This window comes from Bufo bufo, chromosome 1 (genome assembly GCF_905171765.1).
Source record: "Bufo bufo chromosome 1, aBufBuf1.1, whole genome shotgun sequence".
Classification (NCBI taxonomy): Eukaryota; Metazoa; Chordata; class Amphibia; order Anura; family Bufonidae; genus Bufo; species Bufo bufo.
In genome coordinates, this window is record NC_053389.1 from 641,986,570 (window position 1) to 642,011,040 (window position 24,471).

Below are 24,471 nucleotides of genomic sequence, written 5' to 3' on the forward strand. Positions count from 1 at the left end.
ATGATGTTACAGAGACGGGAATAGTCCAGCACTCCTGGACTATCATGGAAAAATCCCAGCCCAAAAGCTGACATGTTTCAGGAGTCATAGAGCCTCAATGAATGAAACTGTTAATACGTCAATATCTGGGACTAGGGTTGGACGATATCAAAAATATTCCCACGATAACAATATTAAGAAATTTATCGCGATAATATATATATCGCGATAAATGCCCATTTAGAAGAAAAAAACACTTGGGGCCACAAAGAGAGAGACGTTATACTGTATGGGGCGGCCACAAGGAGACGTTATACTGTATGGGGCGGCCACAAGGAGACGTTATACTGTATGGGGCGGCCACAAGGAGACGTTATACTGTATGGGGCGGCCACAAGGAGACGTTATACTGTATGGGGCGGCCACAAGGAGACGTTATACTGTATGGGGCGGCCACAAGGAGACGTTATACTGTATGGGGCGGCCACAAGGAGACGTTATACTGTATGGGGCGGCCACAAGGAGACGTTATACTGTATGGGGCGGCCACAAGGAGACGTTACACTGTATGGGGGCAGCCAGGCAGCCACAAGGAGACGTTAATTGTTATACTTTTATATGTCATTTTTCACCATTTCAGGTATCTGTAACTAGTCAATTGACTTCTAGTAACAACAAAAACATTACAGGGTTAATTCAGCCCCCAGCCTCTGATCAGCCCCCCAGCCTCTCATGTGCCCCCCAGCCTCTTATCAGCCCCCTCTGGTAACTCAACCCCCCCCCCTAGTATTATTCATTGGTGGCAGTGGCCACAGGGTCCCCCTTCCCCCCCCCCCATCATTGGTGACAGTGGGAAGTGCCCCCCCCTCCCTCCCCAGTATTAATCATTGGTGGCAGTGGCCACAGGGTCCCCCTCCTCTCCCCTCCAATCATTGGTGGCAGTGGGCAGTTCCGATCGGAGTCCCAGCAGTGTAATTCTGGGGCTACGATCGGTTACTATGGCAGCCAGGATGCTACTGAAGTCCTGGCTGCTATGGTATGTTAGTGAGCAGCATTATACTCACGTGCGCTGTGGCCGCCGGTCGCTCCTTCTTCTGTCTGTGCGGCGCATTGCTAATGCTTATAGCATTAGCAATGCGCCGCACAGACCTATGAGAAGAAGGAGCGCCCGGCGGCCACGGTGCACTTGAGTATAATGCTGCTCACTAACATGCTGCTCACTGCCCACTAACATGCAGAGACTGAAGAACATTAACGGTACCCGACCTCTGACAGGACGCTGTGATCCGCGCAATTAACCCCTCAGGTGCCACACCTGAGGGGTTAATTGCGCGGATCACAGCGTCCTCTCAGAGGTCGGGTGCCGGGAATGCGAGTCACAGAATTCCTTCCCCCACGCCGAACTGCTAAGAGCACCGCCGCAAGCGGCCAGCAGGTATTGGCAGTGGTATCGGGGACATTTGCACGAGTACAAGTACTCTGCAAATGTCCAGTATCGGTTCATGCTGGGGCGGGCGGCCGCGGACGCAGATTTAGAAGCGGTCAGCGCACATGACCGCTTCTATGACGTCAAGAAATACCGCGGTAATTAGGAAACAGCGATATCGCCATTTTTTTAATACAGCGGTATATTGTGATACCGGTATATCGCCCAACCCTATCTGGGACTAATATAAAGGAATTGAGGTAATTGTCCATTTTATGGTATGACTATAAGGGTGATATGTCACCTGAAACATGTCAACTTTTGGATTTTAACCCCTTAAGGACCCTGAGATTTTCCATTTTTGCGTTTTCGTTTTTCACTACCCGACTTCCCATAGTCCTAACTTTTTTATTTTTCCATTCACTAGCCTTATGAGAGCTTATTTTTTGCAGGACAAGTTCTACTTTCTAATGGCACCATTTACGGTTGCATACCATGTAGTAGGAAGCAGAAAAAAAATTCCAAATGGAGTAGAATTGGGAAAAAACGCAATTCTGTTTTTTTTGTTTTTTTTTACACTGTATACTATGCGGAAAATTGACCTGTTATCTTCATTCTCCAGGTCAGTATGGTTACATCGATACCACACTTGTATAATTTTTCTTGCATTTTAATACAGAAAAAAAAAAAAATTAAAACCTTTGAGGGAAAAAAACAAAAAAAAAAAAAACATTCTGACCCCTATAAAAAAAAAATTGTTATATGTACGGGGCTGTGTGAGGGCTAATTTTTGGCCGGACAATCTGTTCTTTTCAGTCATACCAATTTGAAGTGTGTGCAACTTTTTGATCACTTTTTATAAAAACATTAATGGGTAGTTTAAGTGACAAAAAAAAGGCAAATTGCCTGTTTTTATTTTTTTTCCCGTTACGCCATTTGCTGTATGTTATTAATATTGTTATATTTTAATTATATGGGCATTTTTGCACGCGGCAATGCCCATGATATTTTTAATTTTTTTTTATTGGTTAAGTATTTTTATTTTAAGGGAAGGGGGTGATTTGAACTTTTATTTTTTTTTTATATATATATATATATATATATATATATATATATATATATATATATATTTATTATATATATATATATATATATATATATATATATATATATATATATATATATTATATATATATATATATATATATATATATATATATTTATATTTGTAAAAACTTTTATTTTTTTACTTTTTTAAGTCAAATTACAATAACTGTCAATCATTCGATTGCCTATTGTGTTCATTGATGGCTAAATAGCCATCATTGAAGACTTCATTTGCACTATAGTATCTATAACGATACAATACACCTAGTGGCCTGTATTGGTATAGTCTTGAAATAAGCTCCGAAGCCTGCTTGAGGCTTCGGGCTATTTCATAGATATAACAGGTTCCCCGATCTCAGTCGGGGAACGCTGTTACTAGAGCAGGAGTGCGCGACTTCCGCTTCCGGACTGATCAGATGCCAAGGTCACATTTGTCCATGGCATCTGAAGAGTAAAATGTATGCGATCAGCCTTATGGCTGACCGCCTACATGTGCCGCGGGTCTCTGCTATTTTAAATAGCAGAAAGCCCGCGGCTATGGCGCCTGCAGCACGTGCGAGCGGGCGCCACTTTATTTTAGTAATCAAGAATTTTAAGTAGATTATTTTATCACCAAGATAAATCCCTCTGATTAGAAAGCCTCTTTCACACTACCATATGGCTATTTCAGTGTTTTGCGGTCAGTTTTTCACAAATTTTTTTGTTTCCGTTGTGTTTCCGTTTTTCTGTATGGCATATACAGTAATTACATAGAAAAAATTGGGCTAGGCATAATTTTTAATAGATGGTTCCGCAAAAACGGAACGGATACGGAAGACATACGGATGCATTTCCGTATGTGTTCTGTTTTTTTTTGCGGACCCATTGACTTGAATGGAGCCACGGAATGTGATTTGCGGGCAATAATAGGACATGTTCTATCTTTTAACGGAACCGAAAAACGGAAATACGGAAACAGAATGCATACGGAGTACATTCAGTGTTTTTTACGGAACCATTGAAATGAATGGTTCCGTATACGGAACGCAAAAATCGGCCCGCAAAACGGAAAAAAAAAAACGGTAGTGTGAAAGAGGCCTAACGCAGAGGTGGCCATGGTTGAGTGGACTTCTCCATGTTAAAAAAGGGTAAAATAATCCAGTCTGCTCGGGACATCAGTACTGATATTTTTACACACTTCATTTTATTTTTGTCTGTTTTTGTCACACTGGGTCTTAACGGTACCTCCAGCACATGAGCATTTTGTGAGCTACTTAAAGCTCTGCTGCGTGCTTTACCGACAGATAACCAAAAGTACGCTGCGGTAGCACGACGTGCAGGAGGTGGCAATTATCAAACCCACGGCTTCCATTCAAACTATAAATAACAAGAAAACACGTATATAACCTCTCATTTGGAGCAGACAGCAGAAATTATGACTTTAAGCACAAGGTTGCATAGGGTGTTCTGAAACACACAAGTGGCTATTCAGCCAGACATACTAAAGGAAAAGACAAAGTGAAATAGATGTTGAAAGTGGGTCCCTCACTAAAGCTGGTAAGACTCCAGCGGATTTCAATCTCCTGCCAATGTAATGCCCTGGGGACCTAACAGATCCTCAGCTGAAGGCTGGAATTGGGAGAAAGAAGGATCTGACGAGATGAATTGTATATTTAGGCCTCATGCACCACGACCGTTGTTGTGTTCCGTTCCGCAAAATGGGGTTCCGTTGTTCCGTGATCCGTTTCCGTGTGTCTTCCTTTATTTTTGGAGGATCACTAGACATGAAGGAAGTAAAAAAAAAGTCTAAGTCAAGTTTGCCATGCAAATGATAGGAAAAAAACGGACGCGGACGACAATCTTGTGTGCCTCCGCGTTTCTGCACGGTCCCATTGACTTGAATGGGTCCGCAAACCATTTCCGTGACAAAAAATAGGACAGGTTATATTTTTGGACGGACTGGAACCACGAATCACGGACGCGGATGACAAACGGTGCCTAGCCGAGTTTTCAACGGACCCATTGAAAGTCAATGGGTCCGCGCAGAAAATCACGAAAAACGGAACAACGGACACGGAATAAAACAACGGTCGTGTGCATGAGGCCATTACAGACTTGTGCTTTACCAAAAGATGCTGCATTAGATGTGTCTCAGCAGCTGCTTATCTCTCCCCCTATCATGCCCTGCAGAAAATCCTTCTACACAGAAGCAGGACAGATAGCCTGCTAAAATAGGTCTACGGTCACCCTAAAAAGATTTAAAAGAAAGAAAACAAAAAAAATAAAAAATAAAGAAGAGGTTTAGGGTACAAGATGTAAATAATGGGTGAAACACCCAGAAAAAGAAGAAAGTACCCAGAGTGTGGGCGCCAAGAGGGTGGATGGAAAGTCTAGGAATATACGTGATGAAGAATACTACAGAAAAGGGAAGGCTGCACAAGTGGTTGGAGTGTAACACAGCTTTCACTCAAACAGAAGTAAGAAATGAGATACGAACTCAGAGTGTCTCTCTCCGAGGGTCGTAAAAACCACTCCAGTCAGCGCCATTCCCTGATCATATACGCGACACTGGAAATGGGGTATTATTGGTATTTATTATTGGGGTATTATTGGTATATACCAATGATACCCTATTTCCAGTGTCACGTATATGATCAGGGAGGGGCGCCGACTGGAGTGTTTTTTTTTACGACCCTTGGAGAGAGACACTCTGAGTTCGTATTTCATTTTACACCCTAAAAAGAGGCAGTTACAGAAACTTCCATACATCTGAATGGAGTTTGTAATTCTTGCAGATGCTACTAAAACGATCTCCGTACCATGATTTTCCTCTGCTAAAACAATCTCGTACATGTTGTTGCAAAAAAAAAAAAACACATTATAAAAGTCAATGGTGTAGCAGCATGTGTCATAAAGGAAAGTCATGGTCAGAGCCCACACATACACATTTAATAGCTCTAGTCTAGACGAAGGCTCTTTCCCAACTCCCCCATACACATTCGGTTTAGCACAACCTGTATGTGTATTCAATGGGGAGAAAGGTGCCCCCAGAACAAAAGGATAGGTGAAAATATATATATTTTGCCTGATCATTGTCTTCAGGGGAGAGTCAGGAGCTCCAAACAGACTGTCGACGGAACCCCCCATCCTCGACGGGTTCAGTTGACCAGACACAATCCAGGAGTGGATCCTGCAGCCATTTAAGGGGCAGATTCGTAGCTATGAAACTGGCTGACCTGTTTGGCAGCTGAAGGCATCTGTGTTGGTCCCACTCCAGAGATCGGGGGCATGGTCACGTGACCGAACCCTCAATGGAGACTGGATTTCCTTAAACATCACGACCAGACCTCCCATCAGCCCCTCTGTCGTAATCCCTTCCCGAATGGTTGTGATGTCAGCCCATGTTATCTTGGAATGGGCTGGTCGATGCTCTCAATCCACAAGCATGGTAGGGGAGCCCATTGCTTGTCACCACTACTAAGTGTATGGGAGGAAACATTAGGAGGAAGCAGAAAGGAGATGATGGGGGGTGTAGTGGGTGGAGCTTTCAGCTCAGAGAAAGGTGTAGTAGGCATCCTACAATTTTTGCTTGATCTTACAGCACATGGCACTATGGGAAGTATTTTCAGCACCCACAACCCAAAAGTTTGGGTTATACAATGGAGCGCAGCGAGAGCATAAAGCCTCAGGAAAAGATGGCAGTACCCTATTATACTCTGTAGGAGACCAGGCGAGGTTTACACAATTAAAGGACATTTTCAGGATCCCTGCACTTACTTATCTAGGAGGATTAATAGTTTGTGTCCACCACTACAGAAGTACAACATTTTGTATTTAATTTTCAAATGACATAGTTCTGCCAAAATTAAAAACAACAGCAGCCTGTCTACTTGGGTGGGTTATGAATTGACCTTTAAGCAAATACAGATATAATATTCAACTAATCACTAGCTTATGAGATATACCTCAACCCGAGCATAGTAACGCCTGAAAGCTAAATGGTCTTAAGTGGAACCTAAAATCAATACTGTGAGGAATATGGAGTTATGGTTTCATCCCTGCCATTTGCTCTAGGAGTAGGCAGAGGAAATCAAACTCCACGGGGGGCCCTTCTTCAAAGAGCAACCAGATAGCAGAGGGACCAAAACTCTGCAGGGGTCCTGGCTTCTAGCAGGCCACACTTGTTTACATTTCACACCTGCAGGGGGTCTCAGCTAGTAACCAGTTCAATTAGATCCCTCAGACATCAAGGAATTATAAATCGCCCGTCCATCACAGGCATAAGTCAGTTAATATCTGCGACCCCCGGGGCCAAAGACAGACACGCCCCTGGTCGTAGGTTGGTAGTAGGGTGGCAGGAAGGGGAGATACTCAGATCTCCCCACAGAAACCTAGTAATGGTACCATGTTTGGGATCTACCTGTAGCCGGAACCCAGGCGGATCTGTTGGTCCCAGAACCAACTCCCTGTGACCTTCTGGTCTGGAGCTATGGGCCCTAATGGGTTTTAAGGGTCGTTTGGCTTGTCAGGACAAGGAGGGAGGGGTGGACCCCTCCCAAAGGCAGGGAGGGGAGTGGCCGACTACAGATCAAAAAGCCCATGCAAGCCAGTGGGCGTGGTCTTTCTCGGGAGGGGGCCCATGTCGTGTAACGTGTTTGGAGGGACCATGGACAAACTGCTGACATCACTGCCCCCATGTGACTACAGCCAAGCCTTACCGCAACACATTATTCATCACCACCCAAAGGACCACTGGTAACTGACCCTTTTCTGTTTAACCCTGGTTGTACCACATCATCTGTATTTGCAACCTCAGACCACTGTATATATTCTCTGTGTGTACAGTGTTATATCTAGTGCACCCTTAAGGCAATTAAATACATAATTTAATCTTGTGCTGTTGTGTTATCTCGATCCACGAATTCCCATGACCGGGTTTCAGCATAGTTAGACGTTACTGCGGGGTTGGTTTCTCACCCTATATAATCCCGTTAGCGGGACCCGGGCTTATATCAAACGAGAAACTGGTGGCAGTCTACCCGAGCTGAGAAAGCGCTGTTTCACTGGGGCAGTGAAAAGGCTCTCTCAGCTTGTGGCCTCCCTGTGCCCGCGTGGACAGGCGGCGTCTGTGTAAACTGTACCAAGGTGACCTTACGTACTCCCAGGGAGGGCAAACGTCACGTTTTAGTAACCAGTGACTATACCAAATCTCGTGAGCTCGACATGGTTGACGTCAGGCTGAGCCGTGAGGTGCGGTATTCGTCACAAATACTTATTAAATAAATATTTAATCTAATAAAACACCACCCTGGCATTAAAAGAAAGGTTTAATGTTATTAAAAGGGAACCTGTCACCTCCAAAAGTGATATAAAACTGCCAGCATTACCTTGTAGCAGCCCTCAGTCTGTAACTGATCATGTGTGTGAGCCAGAAATTTGTTAATCCATTTGCAGTGTGCTTGAAGTCAAGGGGGCAGCGGCCTCCTTGCTTCAAGTCAAGCAATGTCCGCCTTTTCCCCGCCCCTTCCTGACTATGATTTACATATTTAACATTCCTTGGGATCGTGCCAGGCTGGCGCCTGCGCGGTGCGGCTGATTGTGACCGCAGTCAGCCGGGCATACTTTTGGAACTGCGCATGGCCAGCCGGCTCGATTTGGCGAGCGTGCATGCTTATTAATGCCGGTGCGTTGCACATGGCGAATCGAGCCGGCCGGCCTGCGCAGTTCTAACATTATGCCCGGCTGACTGTGGGAGCCCGAGATGGGATCGTGCAGTCACAAGCGGCGCACTGCGCAGGCACCAGACTGGCACGATCCCAAAAGAATGGTAAAGATGTAATCATAGTCAGGAGGAGGCGGGAAAAGGTGGGCATTGCTTGACTTGAAGCAAGGAGGCCGCTGCCCCCTTGACTTCAAGCACACTGCAAACAGAGCGCTCAGGGAGATTAAAAAAAAAAGCGTTTTTCTTTAGTATGGATTAACGAATTTCTGGCTCACACACATGATCAGTTACAGACTGGGGGCTGCTATAAGGTAATGCTGGCAGTTTTATATCACTTTTGGAGGTGACAGGTTGCCTTTAAATATCACAGTGCAGATAAAAATACTGGCCAAAAGGGCTCTGAGAAAAGTTGCATACGTGAACGCCAAAACAGAAAAAAATAAAATGGCCGATTTGCCGTTTATATTTAGCTTCACCTCCCCCCAAAAAATAAATAAAAAGGAATAGATACTCCAAAACGATATTAATTAAAACTACAGATCACCCCACACAGCTCCATGGACATAATTATATAAAAATATATGGTTGTCAGAATATGGTAAAGCAAAAAAAAATAATATAATAATTTTTTTAAATCCCAAATCGTGGGTCACATGAGAGCTGGGCTTCTGCTGTAACGGCTAGAACATGCAGAAGCACCAAACCGGGCGGTTTAACCTCTTAGACGCTGCAGTCAATAGCGACCGTGGCATTTTAAGCAGTTAACCCCTTCCCGACCACCCCACGTAAATATACAATGGCGGTATTTAAAAATGGCACCCGCTCGTGAGCGCAACTGCCATAGCCAAGGGGGCAGCGGCCATAGCCACCAGGCACCCAGGACTAATGTAAGCGATCGTCAATAACATTGATCGTACACATTTAACCCATCAGATGACTAGGTCAAATGTGACCACGGCATCTGGGAAATTAAAGAGCGGGAGAGTGCAGCAGCCCCTGTACTCAGGAATAGTACAGGGCTGCTGCACATTAGTTCCTATGGGGAACCTGCATGTGGCAGGGCTCCATAGGAACTTAATGTAATTCTAATAGACTCTAATACTAATGAACTAGAGTCTATGAAAGAAGCAATCCAATGATTGCTTGTTATAGCCCAGAGAGAGAGAGAGAGAGAGAGAGAGAGAGAGAGAGAGAGAGAGAGAGAGAGAGAGAGAGAGAGAGAGAGAGAGAGAGAGAGAGAGAGAGAGAGAGAGAGAGAGAGTGAGTGTGTGTGTATATATATATATATATATATATATATACATACATACATATATACACACATACACACTGAGCAAAAATGCAAATGCTACACTTTCGGTTTTGCTCCCATTTTGCATGAGCTGAACTCAAAGATCTGAAACATTTTCTACATACACAAAAGACCCATTACTCTCAAATACTGTTCACAAATCTGTCTAAATCTGTGTTAGTGAGCACTTCTCCTTTGCCGAGGTAATCCATCCCACCTCACAGATGTGGCATATTAAGGTGCTGATTAGACAGCATAAATTTTTTCACAGGTGTGCCTTAGACTTCCCACAATAAAAGGCCACTCTGAAATGTGCAGTTTGATCACACAGCACAATGCCACAGATGACGCAAAGTTTGAGGGAGCGTGCAATTGGCATGCTGACTGCAGGAATGTCTACCAAATCTGTTGCCCATGCAATGAATGTTCATTTCTCTACCATAAGCCGTCTCCAAAAGAGTTTCAGAGAATTTGGCAGTACATCCAACCAGCCTCACAACCTCAGACCACGTGTAACCACACCAGCCCAGGACCTCCACATCCAGCATGTTCAACTCCATGATCATCTGAGACCAGCCACCCGGACAGCTGCAGCAACTATCGGTTTGCATAACCAAAGAATTTCTGCACAAACTGTCAAAAACCGTCTCAGGGGAGCTCATCTGCATGCTCGTCGTCCTCATCGGGGTCTGGACCTGACTGCAGTTCGTCATCGTAACCGACTTGAGTTGGCAAATGCTCACATTCGATGGCGTCTGGAACGTTGGATAGGCATTCTGTTCACAGATGAGTCCCGGATTTCACTGTTCAGGGCAGATGGCAGACAGCCTGTGTGGCGTCGTGTGGGTGAGCGATTTGCTGATGTCAACGTTGTGGATCGAGTGGCACATGGTGTCGGTGGGGTTATGGTATGGGCAGTTGTATGTTATGGACATCGAACACAAGAGCATTTTATTGATGGAATTTTGAATGCACAGAGGTACAGATCCTGATGCCCATTGTTGTGCCATTCATCCACAACCATCACCTCATGTTGCAGCATGATAATGCACGGCCCCATATTGCAAGGATCTGTACACAATTCCTGGAAGCTGAAAACATCCCAGTACTTGCATGGCCAGCATACTCACCGGACAGGTCACCCATTGAGCATGAGCTCTGGATCGGCGTATACGACAGCGTGTTCCAGTTCCTGACAATATTCTGCAACTTCGCACAGCAATTGAAGAGGACACAATCAACAATCTGATCGACTCTTTGCGACGGAGATGTGTTGCACTACGTAAGGCAAATGGTGCCCACACCAGTAAGGCAAAACTGTGCACATTTCAGAGTGGACTTTTATTGTGGGAAGTCTAAGGCACACCTGTGCAATATTCATGCTGTCTAATCAGCACCTTGATATGCCACACCTGTAAGGTGGGATGGATTATCTCGGCAAAGAAGAAGGTGCTCACTAACACAGATTTAGACAGATTTGTGTACAATATTTGAGAGAAATGGGTCTTTTGTGTATGTAGAAAATGTTTCAGATCTTTGAGTTCAGCTCATGCAAAATGGGAGCAAAACCAAAAGTGTTGCGTTTATATTTTTGCTCAGTGTATGTATGTATGTATACAGTTGCAAGAAAAAGTATGAACCCTTTGGAATGATATGGATTTCTGCACAAATTGGTCATAAAATGTGATCTGATCTTCATCCAAGTCACAACAATAGACAATCACAGTCTGCTTAAACTAATAACACACAAAGAATTAAATGTTACCATGTTTTTATTTAACACACCATGTAAACATTCACAGTGCAGGTGGAAAAAGTATGTGAACCCCTAGACTAATGACATCTCCAAGAGCTAATTGGAGTGAGATGTCAGCCAACTGGAGTCCAATCAATGAGATGAGATTGGAGGTGTTTGTTACAGCTGCCCTGCCCTATAAAAAACACACACCAGTTCTGGGTTTGCTTTTCACAAGAAGCATTGCCTGATGTGAATGATGCCTCGCACAAAAGAGCTCTCAGAAGACCTACGATTAAGAATTGTTGACTTGCATAAAGCTGGAAAGGGTTATAAAAGTAACCCCAAAAGCCTTGCTGTTCATCAGTCCACGGTAAGACAAATTGTCTATAAATGGAGAAAGTTCAGCATTGCTGCTACTCTCCCTAGGAGTGGCCGTCCTGTAAAGATGACTGCAAGAGCACAGCGCAGACTGCTCAATGAGGTGAAGAAGAATCCTAGAGTGTCAGCTAAAGACTTACAAAAGTCTCTGGCATATGCTAACATCCCTGTTAGCGAATCTACGATACGTAAATCACTAAACAAGAATGGATTTCATGGGAGGATACCACAGAAGCCACTGCTGTCCAAAAAAAACATTGCTGCACGTTTACAGTTTGCACAAGAGCACCTGAATGTTCCACAGCAGTACTGGCAAAATATTCTGTGGACAGAGGAAACGAAAGTTGAGTTGTTTGGAAGAAACACACAACACTATGTGTGGAGAAAAAGAGGCACAGCACACAAACATGAAAACCTCATCCCAACTGTGAAGTATGGTGGTGGGGGCATCATGGTTTGGGGCTGCTTCAGGGCCTGGACGGATTGCTATCATTGAAGGAAAAATGAATTCCCAAGTTTATCAAGACATTTTGGCAGGAGAACTTAAGGCCATCTGTCCCCCAGCTGAAGCTCAACAGAAGATGGGTGTTGCAACAGGACAACGACCCAAAGCATAGAAGTAAATCAACAACAGAATGGCTTAAAGGGAACCTGTCATGTGGATATTTGATTATAATCTAACTAATTATATACAATCATTAACTACTAAAAAGTGCCTTAGATGTATTCACTTACTGGTGTGACAGATGGTTACCTCATATTATACACACAAAGATGCCACATGTTAATGAGCTGATTTGAGTCCAGCGTGATGTCATTGAGTCCAGCGTTTATTTAATTCAGAGCTATAGCCACTCCCCTGCCCACCTGCTGCTGATTCATATGGAAAATAACTGTCAATCAGCAGCAGGTAGGCGGGGAGAGTCAGGAGCTCATAAATATTCATGACTCATCATTATCAGCTGGAGCTTTTCAAAACAAGATGCTGGCAGATTGACTGGGTCAATTAAAGAAAGTGACCCAGCATTTTGCTAAGAGAATCAGTCACTTATTTATGTTGCCCTTAGGTCACCATAAAACTGGTGACAGGTTCCCTTTAAACAGAAGAAAATACGCCTTCTGGAGTGGCTCACTCAGAGTCCTGACCTCAACCTGATTGAGATGCTGTGGCATGACCTCAAGAAAGCGATTCACACCAGACATCCAAAGAATATTGCTGAACTGAAACAGTTCTGTAAAGAGGAATGGTGAAGAATTACTCCTGACCGTTGTGCACGTCTGATCTGCAACTAAAGGAAACGTTTGGTAGAAGTTATTGCTGCCAAAGGAGGTTCAACCAGTTATTGAATACAAGGGTTCACATACTTTTTCCACCTGCACTGTGAATGTTTACATGGTGTGTTCAATAAAAACATGGTAACATTTAATTCTTTGTGTGTTATTAGTTTAAGCAGACCGATTGTCTATTGTAGATCAGATCACATTTTATGACCAATTTGTGCAGAAATCCATATAATTCCAAAGGGTTCACATACTTTTTCTTGCAACTGTATGAAATAAAATATATATATATATATATATATATATGTATGAGAGAGAGAGAGAGAGAGAGAGAGAGAGAGAGAGAGAGAGAGAGAGAGAGAGTGTTTTTAAACATATTACAAAAAAAATAATAAAATATATAAAAATTCTAATCACCCACCTTTCCCCAACATTAAAGTAAAAATAATTAATTATAAATAATTAATAGTTTTTTTTGTCCCTTCACTTCGCACAAAAAAGTTCAATAAAAAAGTAAATAAAAAAAAAGTCATACAAATCCCAGAAAAAAAATTGATTGTCCCGCAAAAATGAGCTCTCACACAGCTATGTACACATAAAATTAAAAAGTTATGGGAGTAAGTTTTTTCCAAAGTTTTTCTTTCCTTTTAATACGTAAAAAAATGTAAAACTATCGTAGCGACCCAGAAAATAAGAAAATAAAAGTAACAGATCAGGTTACTGCATAGGAAACTGCTAAAAAAAAAAAAAAAAAAAAAAGTGCATCTCATACAGCTATGTGAATGAAAAAAAAAAAAAGAAAGTTATGGCTTTTGGAGGGCTGGGAGTAAAAAATGAAAACCAAAACAACAGAAAATCACCCGGTCTTGAAAGGGTTAAAGAGGGAGAGGACTATCTCTGTCTCCCATCAGCACCCCACAAATGAGATCTTAGGACTGGTCGACTAATCAAATTAATTTATATAATCTGCACTTTTAGTGGCAGGCGATTTTTTTTAAATTGAATAATCAAGTCTTTTTCTTCAGTGTATCAGTAACGTCTGTATACTCTTTTCAGTACCTTCCACGGGCTGCAGGGACTGAAGAGACCCCACGCAGGCTGCATCGATACATCATTCCATATCACCGCAGGAGACCAGAACTCCTGCATTAAACGGCAAGATCAGAGATTACTCCGATGCTGGCTGCTTAACTCCCTAGATGCTACAGTTAGTAGCGACTGCAGTACCTAAGCAGATACACATAGGTTCCCTGTCACCATCAGTCCCCGTCAAACAATTGAACACACAGATGAACACACTGTTAACATTGTAAATTTAAAGTGCAAAAAACAATAGTGGAATAGCTTTTTTTTCTCATAACCAAACGCCAAAAACATTAAAAGTTAATCAATATTTATGTGCCCCAAATTGTTGTGACTAAAAACCACAATTCGACAGCAAAAAAAAAGATGCACCAGCAAAAAAAATACAAAATAATCGAGAAACGTCAATAATCGTCCTTAAATTTAAAATAATAAATATATATTTTTTAGCAATATTATCCAGCCCTAGAAAAACTATAAAAATATGGTATTGCTGTAATCGTACTGACCCAGACAAAGTTAACATGTCAGTTTTACTGAATAGGGAATGCTGTAAAAATGAAAACTAAAAACTGTTTTTTTTCCCAGTTCAATATAAATCCGAATTTTTTCCCCAGCTCCACACTACATCGTATGCGATATTACCGTAAATGTGCCATTAGAAAGTGCAGCTTGACTTGCAAAAACAAGCTTTCATACGTCTATGTGAATAGAAAAATAAAAAAAAAGTCATGGCTCTGGGAAAGCAGGGAGCGAAAAACAAAAATTGCTGGGCCAGAACAGGATTAAGGAGGTTTTCTGAAGGGCGGGGCGCGTGAGAATAGAGAATGGCCGGAAATGTAAAAAAAAAACGGTGATTGACTAAGCGAGCCTTTCCTGTGTGTTAAGCCAGGAGCAGAAAGTGAAGGCAGGGATTGGCAATGGCAAGGACTGTTTATGTTTTCGTTTTAACCCTTTGTGGAACATTTTTTTTAAATTATAAATTTACATTATAAAACTGCTAAATTTTCATTATATAGTAACCCATTTACATAAGGCTGAACATTTTGCAGTACTAAATATACATATTACGTTACACTAAAAGGGAAATAAAAGATAATTTATTGAAATTAGCTGCCGTTTTCTATATCTGAAGTAAATTATGCAGACACACATACTGTAATTTAATCCTAATGTAATTTTCTACTTTCGGTCAGTCAGAAATAAACTGAAGGTCACTGAGAATTGGCGGTTTGTTTTCTGGCGTTTTGAGCTGGCCACATCAAAAGAAGATCATAATGCCACAAAACCAAATAAGAGCAGCATGTTCACATCTGTAATCACAATACTAAAAGCAGAAGCTAAATTGTTGCCTTCCGCAAACTCACAAAACCACATTGAAGTAAAGGAATCCATGCAATAGCATATAATATCTTTCCACATGCGATGAAAAGAACTATTAGAAATTAACATAAGCATTATCAGAAAAGAACTGGGTAGCTCTAGCTATGTAGAATGCACTTAATAAACACACACATACAGGTACTGATGAAAAAAAATCATGCACCTAGATAGAAACGGAGGATTGCAGAAAAACGTTGCATGCAGATGTGTCTCAGAGGGCATAAGTGCTCCCCCCAATGTCCTATAAAAAGGCTTGCAGAGGCTACTTTTGGATAGTGTACCTCTTGGTGAGAGATTGTTGACTGCTAGACATGCCTCTATGATGCACTTGAAGACATTCTGTGACAGACTTTTCTTGAGGCGTCGTGGGCCCCCAAAAATTCAGGCTCTCCTGGCTGGGACCACACAGAGCCTCTGCAGGCTCCCATTTCAATTCCCTTTTCTCCCACACACTGAGAGAGCCTGAGTTTTTGGGGGCCCAGCAACTTCTGAAGAAAAGAGGTGCTGCACGGTCAGAGTCGGGAGGACTGTTGGACCATTTCCCCCCCAAGATATTGCGTTGTCACCATCAGGAGGACTGGTGGACCGAGACCCCAATGGGTTGAATTGGTCACAGCTAGGAAGCTGTCTGATCGCATGGCTAAGTGAAGCTGAATACCACTGAGCTAGAGGTGAGTAAGGCTGGGTTCACACCAGAGCGTTCTGAAAGGAGCGCTCTGTATGCGCGATTGTACGGGCGTTTACAAGCGCGCATACAGAGACAAGTGAACACACATTGTCGCGCGTTCCCGAAAGTCTATGTACGGGAACGCGCGACAAACGCCCAAAAACATGCTCATGTACTTGTTTGAGCGTCGGGCGTTTTACAGCGCGATCGTACGTGCTGTAAAACGCCCAGGTGAGAACCATTCCCATAGGGAAGCATTGGTTTCTCCTTGTAGAGCGTTTTACAGCGCGTAGGAACGCGCTGTAAAACGCTCAGGTCTGAACTGAGCCTTAGGGAAAACCTCTGAATAGTGAGCGCCTAGCCGGGCAAGGATTTATGGTTTTGTGTTGATCTAACAAGCTGCAACTTCATTGTGCCAAGTGATCAAACCTGGAAGTGTGATGTGCTGTGTGACAAAATAAAGTACTGAGCTTGAAAAACCCTGTTTGTTGAGAAGCCCGACCCCTGTGAGAGAGTGATCCCTTAAAAAAAAAAAAAAATGTTTTTACTCATCTAAGCAATTCAGAGACTGTTTTCTCGTGACACATTGTACTTCGTTGTTAATGGTAAATTTGAGTCAATGTGTTTTACCTTTAATTTATAAAAAAATTCCAAAAGTTATACGAAAATTAGAAAAAATTAACTTTTTAAATTTAAATCTCTCTGCTTTTAAGACAGATAGTGATGCTTCATAAAATATGAATTAACTAACATTCCCCATATACAGGGCCGCTGATAGGCCAGTACAGCTGGCCCAGTTGTACCGGGCCCGGCTGGCAGGGGGGCCCGGGCAGCCTCGACATAACCAATTAATGTTTTAAAAAAAAAAAAAAAAAAAAACCTCCACAGCCCTGACCGCTAGTCAAACGCCGTCGTACCCCCCCCCCTGCTTTCTACGTTTTTGTTTTTTTTTAAATCGCCGCTCAGTACCTGCCTGCTTGCTCCGTTTGTATGCGGCAGCAGGTAGGGACTATTTCCTCTGTTTCGGGCGCGGAAGAGTATCTCTTCTCTTCTCTCTCCCGCGCCCGCTCCTCTGCTCTGCTCAGTCTGCTCTGCAGAATCAAGTCCCGGCCAGCTTGTCCTTCCCTGGCGCCGCGGAGTGATTCTTCTCCCTCCGCGGCGCCAGGGAAGAGAGTGAGAGAAGGAAAAGCACCACTGGCAGTGAAGAAAGGAAAAAAAATAAAAAAATTTGTGACACTCCGGGCAGCGAATCCAGGAATCCAGGGAGGCAGACAGCACAGCAGCCAGCGCTACTACTACAGTCTATCTACAGTGAAGGAGGAAGTGACTCTGTCCTGGGGCCAGGAATCAGGATAACAGGTATGAATGTACTTGTTTGGGGGGGGGGGGGGGGGGGTCAAGATCTACTGTCTGCAGGCTCACTCTAATTATTATTTCAGGCCTGGCTACCCAACTGTAGTTGAGTTGTCTACAGTAAACTATCTTTAACGAGACCTGGCTTGTTGTTTTTTTTCCACCTTTATCATTTGTTTAATCTTCCTAATTTTTTCAAAATACCACTTCATTTATTCATTAATGTTTTTTTATTACATATTGATATTAAAGAGGTCTGTTCTCATCTGAAAACAGTATTTATTTTGGATAATAAAACTTATAACTGGCTGGAGAAAAATAAATATCACTTGTAGACAAATCTGCATGTTGTTTCAAGGCGGCGTCTGGGGAGGGGCCGAGGCGGGGCCAGGGGTGTGGCTGAAGGAGGGATCAGGGGGTGGAGCTGAAGGGGGCCCCGTCATGTATGCTGTACGGGGCCCCATGATTTCTATCAGCGGCCCTGCCCATATATCTACTTTATGTTGGCATCATTTTGGTAATGTAACTTTATTCTTTTAGGACGTTAGAAGGTTTAGAATTTAAAAATTTCTAGGAAAATTTCCAGTCAACTTTTTTAAGGACCAGTTCAGTTCTGAAGTCACTTTGTGGGGCTTACATAATAGAAACAACCCACAAATGACACAATTTTAGAAACGACACCACTCAAACTATTCAAAACTGGTTTTAGAAATGTTGTTAACCCTTTAGGTAATCCATAGGAATTAAAGGGTTTCTATCACTTCGTTTCACCTATTTAGCTTTCAGACACTAGCGATCCGCTAGTGTCTGCTTTATCTAACCACCCTAATATAAGAGCTTATTGTCCTGCCGTTTAGCTAAAAAAATAACTTATATAGATATGCAAATGAGCCTCTAGGTGCTATGGGGGCGTGATTAGCACCTAGAGGCTCCGTCTACCTTAACAAACTGCCGCCGCCCAGCGCATCCCTCCAGCCCGCCCATCTCCTCCGGAATGCGATGCTCCTCGTATTCGGCGCATGCGCAGTGAATGTCTGATCGCTTCCCTGCTCAGACATCTCCACTGCGCCTGTTCCTCGGAGCACTATGACGTCATCGGCGCAGGCGCAGTGGAGATGTCTGAGCAGGGAAGCGATCAGACATTCACTGCGCATGCGCCGAATACGAGGAGCATCGCATTCCGGAGGAGATGGGCGGGCTGGAGGGACGCGCTGGGCGGCGACAGTTTGTTAAGGTAGACGGAGCCTCTAGGTGCTAATCACGCCCCCATAGCACCTAGAGGCTCATTTGCATATCTATATAAGTTATTTTTTTAGCTAAACGGCTGCCCAATAAACAGTTATATTAGGATGGTTAGATAAAGCAGACACTAGCGGATCGCTAGTGTCTGAAAGCTAAATAGGTGAAACGAAGTGATAGAAACCCTTTAAAACAAAATAGAGTTTAAATTTCAAAATGTCACTTTTTTGCAGATTTTCCATTTTAATCAATTTTTATCCTGAAAACAGCAAGGGTTAACAACAAAACAAACCTCAATATAAATTTCCCCGATTCTGCAGTTTGCAGAAACACCCCATGTGTGGTCGTATACTGCCGTTTGGGCACACGACAGGGCACAAAAGGCAAGGCGCGCCATATGGTTTTTGGAGGGCAGATTTTGCTGGAATGGTCTTTGGGCACCATGTTGCATTTGAAGAGACCCTGAGGTTCCCCCCCAATAAAAAAAACAAAAAAGTGACCACGTTTTGTAAATTACACCACCCATTTTCAAGGGGTGCAGCAAGCACTTCACTCAACAGGTGTTTCATAGAATTTTTAAATTACATTTTTTTTATTTTACAAGAAAATGGTGCTTTAGGCCCAAACTTTCTTTTTCACAGAAGATAACCAGAGAATATTCGCCTCCCCCAAAATTTGCTACCCACTTTCTCCTGAATACAGTAACACCCCAACTGTGGTCGTAAACTATTATTTCGGATATGCCAGGGCTCAGAATGGAAGGAGCGGCATCTGGATTTTCTAACATGGAATTTTCTGTCAGGGTTTTTAAGGTTTTTTGTTGAATGAGCTGCGTGAGGGCTTATTTTGTGCAGGACAAGCTGTAGTTTTTGTCACCATTTTGGGGTACATTTGGCTTTCTGGTTACTTTTTATCTCATTTTTGGGAGGTGAAGTCACAAAAAACACTGTTTGGTGTCCTTTTTTTTAATACCGTTTAGGATACTTTCACACTAGTGTTCGGGGCTCCGCTTGTGAGCTCCGTTTGAAGGCTCTCACGAGCGGCCCCGAACGCATCCGTACTGCCCCAATGCATTCTGAGTGGATGCGGATCCACTCAGAATGCATCAGTCTGGCAGCGTTCAGCCTCCGCTCCGCTCAGCAGGCGGACACCTGAACGCTGCTTGCAGCGTTCGGGTGTCCGCCTGGCTGTGCGGAGGCAAACGGATCCGTCCAGACTTACAATGTAAGTCAATGGAGACGGATCCGTTTGAAGATGACACAATATGGCTCAATTTTCAAACGGATCCGTCCCCATTGACTTTCAATGTAAAGTCTGGACGGATCCGTCTGAACTACTTTCACACTTAGAATTTTTTCTAAACTATAATGCAGACGGATCCGTTCTGAACGGATCCAAACGTCTGCATTATAGGAGAGGATCCGTCTGTGCAGACACCAGACGGATCCTCTCTGAACGCTAGTGTGAAAGTAGCCTTACTTGATGGGGTAGATCATGTGATATTTTTTATAGATCAGGTCATTACGGACGCAACAATACCAAATATGTCTATTTTCTTTTTTTTTTTTTTTTTTAACACAAAAACATTTTTTGAAAAAAAAAAAAATCATGTTTTTGTGCGAATGCATAATCTGCGGCTCCATTCATATGGGGACACAAGAGCACCCCTTCTCATGACTGGTTGGGATCCCAGTTGTCACACCCCCACCAATCAGAGAGCAGTGAACGGTGAAAGCCCATAAATCAGACCTGTGACGCTGTATGTTTAAGAGAAACTAAACCTTTGAACAACATTTTTAACATGTCCCTAATGCCCTAATAAGTTTTTGTAATATAGTTTATTAATGTATTTTGAATACACTTTTTCTTTCCTAAAGTGCACCTTTACCTGTGCACTTAAAATTTACTTTTCTGTATACCGCTGACTGCCCAGCGGTGTACGGAGAACACATTTTTTCAATGGGGCCGCAGCACAGCGAGCAAGGGAAGGAGCGCATATTGCTGCTCCTGCCCGTGCCTCCCAGAGGTTTACTAAATGCTGTCATAGCACATGAGTACCCTGTAACCATGTGCTATGCCAGGATTAGCTGAGTGGAGCAGGCTGCTGCTTCTGCCTGCTTCGCTAAGCTAAAAGCTTACATACAGGAGTCTTAGCTTAGCGAAGCAGGCAGAAGCCGGCTCCACTCAGCTAATCCTGGCATAGTACATGGTTACAGGGTTGCCAGGAGTTAGTAAACATCCGGGGGCACGGGCAGGAGCAGCAATGTGTGCTCCTGTCCGTACTGCTTGCTTATGCGGCCCCATTGATAGTGTACAGTCTGTACTCCGCTGAGAAGTCAGCGGTGTACAGAAAAATCAATTTTAAGCGCACAGCGAAACGTGCAATTTAGGGAGTAAAAAGTGTATTAAAAATACATTAATAAAGTATATTAGAAAAACTGTCCCTAATGGACATATTAACAAAAATGTATTCAAAAGTTGTTACTCTTTATTACCTGTTTGAGGGTAATATCTATATTTATTTTATATATAGAGGTTTAAAAAAAAAAAAATAATCACATTTCCAGAGGGAAAAAAACCTCTTTGTGGAGCTTTTACCTTCAAACCAAATTAGTGTTAATCACTTGAACATGAAATTGTTTTCATAGTACTCAAAGTTACAGGTACAGGGGAGCTGCCATTTCTACTAGCCTGCTAGCTCCTAATATACTTGTAAGCCTCCCCCGTTAGTACTTTTCCACTGCTTGAATCCTTGCTGAGGCGGCTGTAATAACAGAACTTTATTAACTGGCAACACCAATGACAGACACGCAAACTGCATGAAATTGAGGAATCTATGGGTCGTTCCCTTCACCTCTTGTAGTTGACATAAGCAGTGAGGAACTAAACATTAAATTTAAATCTCCTCTGATAAATCATTTCAGAACTTTTTCCATCTTTAATATATAAACTGTACAACTCAATTGAAAAACTAACTTAAATCTTTTAGGTAGAGGGAAGAAAAAATATAAAAATAAAGTAATATGGTTGCATAAGTGTGCACACCCTTAAACTAATACTTTGTTAAAGCACCTTTTGATTTTATTACAGCACTCAGTCTTTTTAGGTATGAGTTTATCAGCATGGCACATTTTGACTTGGCAAGATTTGCCCACTCTTCTTTGCAAAAACACTCCAAATCTGTCAGATTGCGAGGGCATCTCCTGTGCACAGCCCTCTTCAGATCACCCCACAGATTTTCAATCGAATTCAGGTCTGGGCTCTGGCTGGGCCATTCCAAAACTTTAATCTTCTTCTGGTGAAGCCATTCCTTTGTTGATTTGGATGTATGCTTTGGGTCGTTGTCATGCTGAAAGATGAAGTTCCTCTTCATGTTCAGCTTTCTAGCAGAAGCCTGAAGGTTTTGTGCCAATATTGACTGGTATTGGGAACTGTTCATAATTCCCTCTAGCTTAACTAAGGCCCCAGTTCCAGCTGAAGAAAAACAGTCCCAAAGCATGATGCTGCCACCACCATGCTTCACTGTGGGTATGGTGTTCTTTTGGTGATGTGCAGTGTTGTTTTTGCGCCAAACATATCTTTTGGAATTATGGCCAAAAAGTTCAACCTTGGTTTCATCAGACCATAACACCTTTTCCCACATGCTTTTGGGAGACTTCAGATGTGTTTTTGCAAAATGTAGCCTGGCTTGGATGTTTTTCTTCGTAAGAAAAGGCTTTTGTCTTGCCACTCTACCCCATAGCCCAGACATATGAAGAATACGGCCAGTACTTGCCAGATATTCCTGCAGCTCCTTTAATGTTGCTGTAGGCCTCTTGGTAGCCTCCCAGACCAGTTTTCTTCTCGTCTTTTCATCAATTTTGAATTTTTTAAATGTGATTGCTTAATTCTGAACACAGCTACATCCCCAGTCATAAGAGGGTGTGCACACTTATGCAACCACATTATTATTATTATTTTTGTTTTGTTTTCTTCCCTCCACTTAAAAGATTTCAGTTTGTTTTTCAATTGAGTGGTACAGTTTATAGGTCACATTAAAAGGTGGAAAAAGTTCTGAATGCATGAAGCTATTAAAAAAGGAGTGGTGAAACATTCTCTGTTCCATACATTAGAAGCAAATAAATAAACCTACTAATCCATGAGGACACCACCTAAGATTTTTTCTTAGGCTAGGTCCAGGACCACACATTAAAAGCCATGTATTTGCAAAGTTCATCATTATTTAGGTACATCTAAGAAGTCAGCACAGGCTCAGTAAACTTGGGTTACCAAATCTTCTTCTCAGCCCTACATAACTAACTACTGAGAGCAGAAGAGCGTTTGCCCGACTCCATGCCTTCTACCCCACTGTTACAAATGCTAACCTAACTTCCACTGTTTACAGGTGCTATTTTTCCATCAATCCAAGAAAATGTTCGAGGGAAAAAAAAAAATTATATATATATATATATATATATATATATATATATATATATATATATATGTATGTAAATGTATACCAAATTAATGTTGTGCAGTAATGCACCAAGTATCCTCTTGAAAACAAGATTTCCACTTACCCAGATACTCCATGAGCTGTTCGACAGTGATAATCTCCATCATGGGAGGTAATTTCACCTGCAAACGAGAGAGGTCATTTTTTTCTTTAAACCGTGTCAAGTTTTATATATCCAACAGCTTTTTAAATGGTATCTAAACGCTGCTGTTTTACATGAAATTTCACGTGTGCGATTCATTACAAAAAAAATGAAATTTGTATAACTGCCATAACCATTGCTGCCCTGCTCACTTTGCTCCCATCAGGTAGGTGGCTTTGTTTAGTAAGTACATGTACAGACCATGTATGCTTGTGTCAGCAGTTTTACATGTCAATAACTAATAACTGACTGTATTTTTATTTATTTTACTTGCATATCACTGACAAATTGCACAACCTTTTCCATACATTAGCATCACACTGTCCCCACTGGAGCTCACAATCTAAGCTCCCTATCGGTACGTCTATGGAGTGTGGGAAGAAACCAGAGTACCAGGAGGAAACCCACGCAAACACGGGGAGAACATACAAACTACACGCAGATGTTGTCCTTGGTAAGGTATGAACCAATCTGTGGGGCACCAGTGCTAACCACTGAGCCACCGTGCGTATATCTAAATTGTATATTATGTGCCGTCTGAATGAAGCCTGGTGGTTCTGAAGTCACTGGGTATAGCAGCAGGGGATATTAGGGAAAAACAGTTCCCTTCTCCTGTGCTCCTCTAAATTGGAGCCTCATTCAGGCAGCTTTCACTTGGTTCTAATGTAGGTGCATTTAGCATCCCTATTACAGCTGCATCTAGACCTCCTGCAGAACTTACATCCCCGTGGGGTTACTGCAGTCTGGAATTGGCTTCATGGTAGCCACATTAAAAGAATGTCAGTCCAACCTGTTGTTTTCGACAGGACACACAAACTATTTAATGTGAATGGGCTGTCCCATCTGTGAACACTCAGCTGAGCCAAGCATGCATGTGTACGGGGAGCTGGAAGAACAGCTTTTGTTGGCCACGTGTTCAGCTGACAGCTACTGAAAGTATATGGGCATCTTTACACTGGAGTATGAATAGATAACAGCAGATATGACTTTTCAGATTAGGCTCCACAAAGACTCATTGACATCATGTGAGGGAGAATTCATGAAGAACATTAATATGTATGAAATATTCAATAATTAATAAATGCAGCCCTTCACAATCCTTATTCCTAAATTATCAGATCAAACGATTCTTTGAAGCTCAATTTCCTTAATGTGCTGAGTACAACTCACTTTGATTTTCCTTTTTGAGTGCGGACGATCATTATGGT

The 24,471-nt window shown here is 42.6% G+C and overlaps 1 protein-coding gene across 2 annotated transcripts in view; it reads right to left on the reverse strand.

Moving 5' to 3' along the window:
- Positions 1-24,471, reverse strand: part of MINDY2 (MINDY lysine 48 deubiquitinase 2) — a 105,014-nt gene that overhangs the window by 51,512 nt on the left and 29,031 nt on the right. For both annotated transcript variants that reach the window (XM_040413881.1, XM_040413882.1), the window contains exon 2: positions 23,186-23,243. In XM_040413881.1, the coding sequence (XP_040269815.1) occupies positions 23,186-23,243 (58 nt within the window). The remainder of the gene's footprint in view (positions 1-23,185; positions 23,244-24,471) is intronic.